We start from the raw sequence: 8625 nt of genomic DNA on the forward strand, positions 1-8625 counted from the left end.
TATTATTGTGTGTAGTTTTCTCAATGCTCCTCTCGTCCATCAAGACCATTCTCATAGTTTATTTTTGAACGAATTGAAATATTTAATATTTTGTTACTATTTTTAAGTAATCAAAATACGAAATAGTGTTTGTTTTGATACAAAATTAATGATTAATACAGTCAACACTCAACAGCCATCGGCTAATAGTAGAATTTTTAATTTTATAACCGTATACTGTCCTGTATTTTTTTATTTCATTGGTTTAAAGTAATTATTTAAAAAAACAATATGTCAGGAGATAAATGTGTCTATTTTGACTGTAATTTGACAAGAAGGTCATCGAAAAATATTTTTCATCCATTCCCAGCCAATATTGAATTACACAAACAATGGATAATTAATTCAGGTAAGTATTTAAATTAAAAATAGTTATAAAATTATAAACCAAGAGTATTGTATCATTTATTTACATAATCCAGGCAACATAGACTTAGAAGGAATGAGTCCAAAAAAATTAAGGAAAAAATATATTTGTTCGAATCATTTCCATACTGCTATGTATATGAATTCGACATCTATAAAACCACGGTTAATTAAAAATGCATTACCGATAAAATATAAAATTGGTAAATATTAAATACATAGTTTAAATTATAAATTGAAATAATAAATTCAGTAATTGTGAACACATATTTTTATTTTACAGATGCGAATAGAAATGTTGATACTCTGCTGAACACTACACCGACTAAAAACAAAAAATCAACGGCAATATTTTCAGGTAAAATAATAATAATTAATAAACATATTACAATTGTATTGTGCTTTATTTGGTTAATATACTTTCATAGCCAAAAAAAAAGTAGGTACTGCTCTGCTGCACAATTGGTTACTATTATTTATGTGTTTAAATTGAATCCAATGATAGGTATCATTGTACACGAAAAACGATTTTGAACGGAGATGATTTCAGATTTGTCAGACTAGGATATATATTTTAATAAATTGGGTAGTGAAAAGGATAGCTATTGTTTTAATTACCATAATTAAATCATGTAAAGAAAATTTCAATTTAAATAACTGGTGAAATTTTCAACTATCTTCGACTTAAACTTTTTGAATAATAACAAAATATACCTACTTAAAATCGTTTGAGGATAAATCGTTATCGTTAAGCGATTTCGTAAAAATTAAATATTCAGACGCTCATAACATTTTTTAATATAATGACGCTTGAACGTTTCTAGTTTTCTCTATAGCTATTTGAAAGAAAACTTGTGAAAAACATAGTGTTGAATTGTTCAACCTTATAGATATAAAACACAAATAATTTTAATGAATTTTCAACTAGGTACAAAATTACTTGTAAATTTTCGTGATTTTGACAAATTTAAATTTTAAACAGTTTAAACGCTTATAAAAAAATTGTGACTTACGATTTTTATTTTTTTTTTAACTATCATAATAACAACATATGAGAAACCTTGTATTACATTTTCAAATTACAATCATATAAAAAAATCGATTTTGTCGGAAATCGGTTTCGTGTAAAAATTCCCATTTTTCCGTCACTATTTTTTTGTTTTTCTCGATTACTTTGAAAACTTAATTTAATATTTTAATATTTATTACAATAGTGTTTAATATATTTATATCATATAATATTGTTATAATATTTGTCTTTCGAGTCACTATACTAATTATACTAGTCTACCACATATTTAATTTCGTACACTCTTATAAATCATAAATGTGACTTTCCGGTAAATATTTGTTTTTTCTTCAAAACATCAATTTATTTATCTCTTCGTTCAGAATTGAAAATTATTTTAATATGTTAATTAGTACACACACTAAAATATTATTATTTTCAAATAATGACTATTTACTACATTTGATAATTATTTTTAAAGTATACGTACATAAATATTCATTTATTTTTGTAGATACTTTTACTCAAAATTGTAATACACCTTCACCAAAAGTATTGCATGTACTGACACCGAAACGAAAATACCAGACAGAAATAATGCACACTCCAACTTCAGAATTAATATTCAATGATAGCCCAAAGTTAGAAATTACACCTAATACAAAATCCTATGTATCGGAACTTACTCAATTACCAAGTCCTATTAAAAAGCCTAAAATTATCAATTCTTTAACAAGTCCAACAAAAATCATTAAAAGAAATCTAATACTTCAAGAAAAATTAAATAATCTAAGAAGACAATTAAAACGAAAACGATCCATAATTCAGTATTTAAAAAAACAAAACAATAAAAATATTTCTAAAAACATTGACATTCAAAAATTTTTTAACCAGTCACAATTTCCTTCCATTAATTCCAAAGCTCTTATGACAATGCAAATGCTACATAAAAATCGCAAACCTTGGACTAAGACAGAAAAAAAATTGGCATTATCAATATACTATAAATCTCCTTCAACTTACAAATATATGAGAAAACAAGGTGTTGTATTACCCGGCGAAAGCACAGTGCGGCGATGGTTGAAATCAATAGAATACACTCCGGGATTTATTAATGATTATTTAAATGAAATAAAAACAAAAGTATCTGCTATGTTGTATACTGATAGGAAATGTGTAATATTACTGGACGAAATGTCAATACTAAAATGTATTGAATATAATAAAGCACTTGATATGATAGAAGGATTTGAGGACTTGGGTCCACTAGGCCGTTCACCAAATTATGCAAAACATGCTTTAGTTATCATGGTTAGAGGCCTATATAAAAATTGGAAGTTTCCATTATGTTACTTTTTAAGTGGCAACGGTGTTAGTGGAAATGAACTTGTAAATTTAATAAAACAAAGTTTAAAACAGATTTTAGATATTGGATTACTACCAACAAGTATTGTATGTGACCAGGGGTCACAAAATCGTAAACTATTTTCTTTACTTGGAGGTACTGAACTTAATCCATTATGTACAATTCATGGTCAGTCATTAAACTTAATTTATGATATCCCTCACTTAATTAAAAGTTTGAGAAACAATTTGCTCACCGGAGATATACAAATAAAAAATAAAATCATTTCATTCCAAGATATATTTAAAACTTACAATATTGACTCAAAGAGTAATACGGCACGAGGAATGTGTAAAATAACACGAATACATTTAAATCCTAATCCCTTTCAAAAGATGTCATGTAAATTAGCATTACAAATTTTTAGTAACAGTGTCTCCGCTGCAATCAAAACTTGTTTACAGACAGGAGAGTTGAAATCAAAAACTGTAAAAGATACAGCTGATTTTCTTCTAGAAATTAACAATACATTCGATGCATGTAATAGTAAACACCTTTATGATAAGAACCCTTATAGAAAACCAATGAGTGAAAAAAATCAGCATATTTTTGAACAACTTGAAAAAACTATATTGACTTTTCAAAATGCAAAAAAAATTGGTGTTAATAAAAAAATATCGATACCGCCTTGTTTTACCGGAATGATTTGGTCATTAACAGCATTAAAAAATTTGTACACATCCGAGTATTCCGATTTAAAAAGTATTTCTTCACAAGTTGTCAATAAAAAATTCTTTTTACTAACGAATAGATTGAATCAAGATCCCTTGGAGAACATGTTTTCTATAATGCGGCAAAAAAATGGATACACAAAAAACCCTTCAGCAAGAATGTTTCGTAGTTGTTTTGCAAACATATGTTCTTTTTCATTAATGAAAGCATCAGATGAATGTAATTGTGAATTAGATGAAGACGAGTTTTTATCAGTCGGTATACTTGATGATGTATAAGTTTCAAACACAATTCAAAATTGTACTGAAGATGTGTGTACAAGTGTCGTTGAAACTGATCAGACATCAACAAGTTCATTTTCGTCGGAGTCCAATGAAGAAAATGTCGGCAATGAAAAATCAACATTAGAAGAATGTTCAATTGTATATTTTTCAGGATACTTGGTAAAACATTGCATTGACCATTTTAAATGTACAGTTTGTATGTCTACTATGTTAACGGCAGAAGAAATCGATGAACCTAACCAAATGTTAATTATGCACAAAACGTTTGCGCATATTGATCTTTTTAATAGTAACGGGTTAAAAAAACCGTCACTTTTTATAATTAATATTTGTAAAATAGCTTTACAGGTATTCGAATCTTTATTTGAGACCATTGAAAGTGAAAGTGGAATAGTAAAAAAAATGATGAAAATATTGTTTGAAAAATTGGAGAAAAAAAACATTAAGCTGGAACAATTGCAATGTAAAGAACATATTATTTATATTATAAAACTATTATTCACTACTCGAATTTACAAAGAATGCAAATGGCTGAAAGAAAAAAGTGTACAAAAATCTTGTAAATCTACGAAACAACAACCTAAATTGAGAATATTACAAAACAAATAATTAATTATAATATACCTATTGTGATAATAAAAAAATGTTTAAGATGTTCTAATATTTATTTAATTATGTTTTCATGACAATATTAGTATATTTTGCATCCGTAAAATGAGTGGGTAAATGTTTGAGAAGACATCGTACTTGCATGTGTTGTCTCTGTCTTTCACACGTACGACATGGTTAATATCCTTCACCAGTTTTAATAGTGTGCTGTTAGTTTTGATATTAGAGAAAATTTTTCTATCATCAAATTTATAGGTAAGAACATTTTCTGTGTTTTCTAAATCGTTTTTTTACGATATTTTAATTATTAGTAGTGACAAGTATGTAAAATATTGTAATTTTAAATTCACTTTAATATCAAAACTAACAGTACTCAATTAATTAAAACCATTGATTATAAATACTATTTTTATAATCAATGTTAAAACTGGTGAATGTTTACTACAACGTGCTATTACGTGTGTAAGACAGAGATAACATATGCGGGTACGAGGTCTCAGTTCCTCACTAACAATAACACTGCCGAGCGACTCGGCGAGGACCGGCTGCCGACGTTTAGCAACGATTAAAAATATTATTTTATTCCAAAATAATTGACAACATTCCTTATCGCCCTCTATCGGCAAAAGTTTCTTGCGCTGCGTATTTTGTATTGCAGTGAGCTATCTATACTATATATAATCAATGATATTATATTTAAGTCTGACATAAAAAATAAGTCTACGAGAACCACCACCCACCCAAAGCATGTGTTGCGGTCGCAACACTTGGATATAGGGCTCGGAGCCACTGATTATATTACCTATAATTTAATATAGGTATCTTGGTAACTTTATTATAAAATGTATTCTTATGTAGTTATGTAGGATAAATTAAATTAATTTTAATTTAATTTAAATTTAACTTCAATTCATTTTAAACTTTTTTTTTAGAATTTATCAATCATAATTCTTCTGAACAATCGTATTGTAGTGATACTTCTGACACTAGTGACACTGATAATATTGAACAACTTGAAAGAAATTTATACATTTCTAATGATGAAGTGTTTGAGCCAGCAGATGTTCAAATTGCAAGGTGGGCTATAAAACATAAAATTACGAATGCTGCTACTTCGGATTTGTTAAAAATTTTATAATGTTGCTATGATTCATTACTACCAGCTGATGCCAGAACCCTTATGAAAACAGATTTATCTAATACCACAATTCCTTTGCAAAATATTTCACCGGGAAAATATTATCATTTTGGTAAAGGTAATGGTATAAAAAATAACTACAAAGGAAATAGTGAAAATCATATATTAAAATTAGCTTTTGGTATCGATGGATTACCTTTAACGAAAAGTTCTAGCAGTGCATTTTGGCCCATACTGTGCTACATAGTACCAAATTCGCAATTAGTGTTTCCGGTTGGCATTTACTGGGGTAGAGACAAACCAATTAATAGCAACGATTTTTTACATGACTTTTGTAATAAGCTTAAAGAATTAGTCCTAAATGGAATAGAAATTAAAGATGATGTTGGAAATTTGAAAAAGACACAAATTGAGTTACAAGTATTTTGTTGTGACGTTCCAGCTAAGTCGTTTGTACTTAAGACAAAAGGACATAGTGGTTTTTTCTCATGCAACCGTTGTTTTGCAGAAGGAGAATACATAAATCGAAGAGTCTGTTTTCCTGAACTGACTTCTATGAAAAGAACACACGATAATTTTGTCAATAAGCAACAAGAAGAACATCATGTAGGACAGGACATGTCTATTCTTCTTCAAATCCCGGGAATAGAAATAATTAATGATTTTAGTTTAGATTACATGCATTTAGTATGCTTAGGTACAATGAGGAAATTAATTAACTTATGGCTAAAAGGACCATTAAAAGTACGAATAAATAGTTCAAAAAGTAAATTACTAAGCTCTGCTCTATTATTATTGAAACCTAACGTAACAATAGATTTCCAAAGAAAGCCTCGCGGAGTGAATGAAGTATCTAGGTGGAAGGCTACAGAGTTAAGAACATTTGTTTTGTATTTAGGTCCTGTGGTATTAAAAATATATTACAAGTGAAGAGTGCTACTTCCATTTTTTGAGTTTTCATGTTATCATGATTTCACTTTTAACTCCAAACATAATAAGTGAAAATTTATTAAAATTTGTAAATTAATTAGTCATATATTTTGTACGAAAGTTTGGTGAAATTTATGGAAATGAATGGATTTCACATAATGTACACTCATTTCAATATATATGTGATGATTATAGACGTTTTAGATAGTTAAATAATTGTTCGGCTTTTCCATTCGAAAATCATATGTCTACATTAAAGAAATTAACTAGAAAAAGTAATCAGCCACTTCAACAAGTGGTAAAACGATATGCGGAACGTACACAATTTAAACCACAAAATCAATTTTATACATTCAATAAAATATATAATTGTAAAAATTAACATAGTGGAGGGCCTTTATTGCTCATCTTACAAATAGTTTTACAGTTTAAAGTATTATATTTTAAAAATACTGAGATTAAAATCAATAATAAAGGTGATTGCTACAAACGATTGATAAAAATATTATAAAAGTTGTTAATATATGTCAGGGGTGGCCAAACTTTTTTTGGTCACGATCTACTAAAAATGTACTTCACCTTTGAGGATCGACTCCCATATAATTTTTTTATTATTGAGTAACTATAATTATTAAGAAACATATAGGGCGAGTAGCTCTAAAAATTAATTCTAACACAATCGACTTTAAATTGTCCAAGATCGACTGTTTGGACGCCCCTGGTATATTTCATAATTCGAATGGACAAATATATATTCTAGGACATTGTTTTACATCTGTTACGCATTTTTATAAGCGTCCTTTACACAGTTCCAAATTAAGTATACATGTAGTAAATGATTTATATAGCCTCTTAGAAAGTTGGCCTGTAAAAAATATAATGTGCAAATTTATGATTTTAGAATATGCCAACCAAAAAGTGGCTTTTCCACTAATGCATACATACTTAAGAGACTTAATTAACGTTGTACCAATCATTAAATAAAATAAATAAATTTATTAGTTATTATATTATCTTTATTATTATACATTATATTATATTATATTATAATCGTTTTTGAAGAAATTATTTAAATATTATGCAGTAATTGTGATTTTTTTTGTTTTTGTTAAGTTGTAAAAATTGTGTTGTAAGTAAAATATGTAAATCAAATATATTTATATATATTATAAATATTAAATTATAAAGTAAACAACTGTTCCGGGCGTTCCAGCTATTAATAGTACAAAGCTATACAAAGTGATAAAGCGTGCGATACCACCAATAACAATAAAACTCGTTCTTTGTTTCTACTCCGTCGACGACGGTTCATCATGTGCTCTGTACATTCCGTATTTCCAAATTATATTATATTGCGAATGTCGACTGTCGACTTTCGAATGAGGTTATGTTCTTTTTTTCCTATTTACCTATTTACATTTACTATTTAGTCGCATGCACGTGTTCCAGACATATTTTTTAATGTTCCAGTATTTCAGAATTTACAGAATTCAGAATCGTCATAGTTTTGCCCTTTTAACTCGGGCTAAATTGTATTTTGTAAGTACCTAAATAGTATTATTAATATTAATAAATTATTTCTTTAAAATAAAAATATAATTATGTAATATAAAATTATAGTAGTTAATACGTAAATATATAAGTTGGTGAATAATATTAAAATATATTATGTATTTTGTATTGTAAAAACATTATCTATTACTTATATTCTGTCAAACACTCCGTGTAGGTATATATATGTTCAAACAATTATTTTAATAAATAAAAATTATGTTATTTTAGAGTCAAAATGTCGTGGACTGTAGTTCATAATTCATATCTTCAAAGATAACTCTGTCGAAGTTGTTCCACATTTTTGGTTTGACTCGTTAACTAATTTATGTGCCTGGCCAAATGAAAATCTAAGTTACTGCGTTGAAAATAAAATAACACCAGATAAAAAAAAATTTAAGTATTTTAAGGCTCGTGTATTTAAAGGATGTGAAAAAATTGGTGAGCTTTATCTAGTTTATTAATTTGTTGTCACTATTAGTTGTTTGATATTCATAGTGTAATATAGATACTTAATACACTATACCTACACCTGCAATATATCCTTACCTATTAACCCATAAATTATCTACCTATATTCTATAACCAACTAGCTTTTATTTAACAGTAATTAATAATGATT

General features: G+C 27.5%; 2 protein-coding genes across 2 annotated transcripts; both read left to right on the top strand.

Annotated features, from left to right (window-relative positions):
- Positions 1 to 2347: 2347 nt before the first annotated feature.
- LOC126552283 (uncharacterized) lies at positions 2348 to 5522 on the top strand. The gene is made up of 2 exons (XM_050206976.1): positions 2348 to 2948; positions 5317 to 5522. The coding sequence occupies exons 1-2, from the start codon at positions 2348 to 2350 to the stop codon at positions 5520 to 5522; spliced, it is 807 nt and encodes a 268-aa protein (XP_050062933.1).
- A 42-nt stretch (positions 5523 to 5564) lies between these two features.
- On the top strand, positions 5565 to 6452 carry LOC126552284 (uncharacterized). The gene has a single exon (XM_050206977.1). It carries the CDS (start codon positions 5565 to 5567, stop codon positions 6450 to 6452), a length of 888 nt encoding a protein of 295 aa, XP_050062934.1.
- The last annotated feature ends 2173 nt before the right edge of the window (positions 6453 to 8625 follow it).

This window comes from Aphis gossypii, chromosome X, assembly GCF_020184175.1.
Source record: "Aphis gossypii isolate Hap1 chromosome X, ASM2018417v2, whole genome shotgun sequence".
Lineage (NCBI taxonomy): Eukaryota > Metazoa > Arthropoda > Insecta > Hemiptera > Aphididae > Aphis > Aphis gossypii.

Excerpts from the sequence above, each read along its gene's own strand:
- LOC126552283 (XM_050206976.1), top strand. The coding sequence starts at position 2,348 with ATGCAAATGCTACATAAAAATCGCAAACCTTGGACTAAGACAGAAAAA. Across the intron at positions 2,949-5,316 it reads TCCATTATGTACAATTCATG|AATTTATCAATCATAATTCT; the intron begins GTCAGTCATTAA and ends CTTTTTTTTTAG.
- LOC126552284 (XM_050206977.1), top strand. The coding sequence starts at position 5,565 with ATGAAAACAGATTTATCTAATACCACAATTCCTTTGCAAAATATTTCA.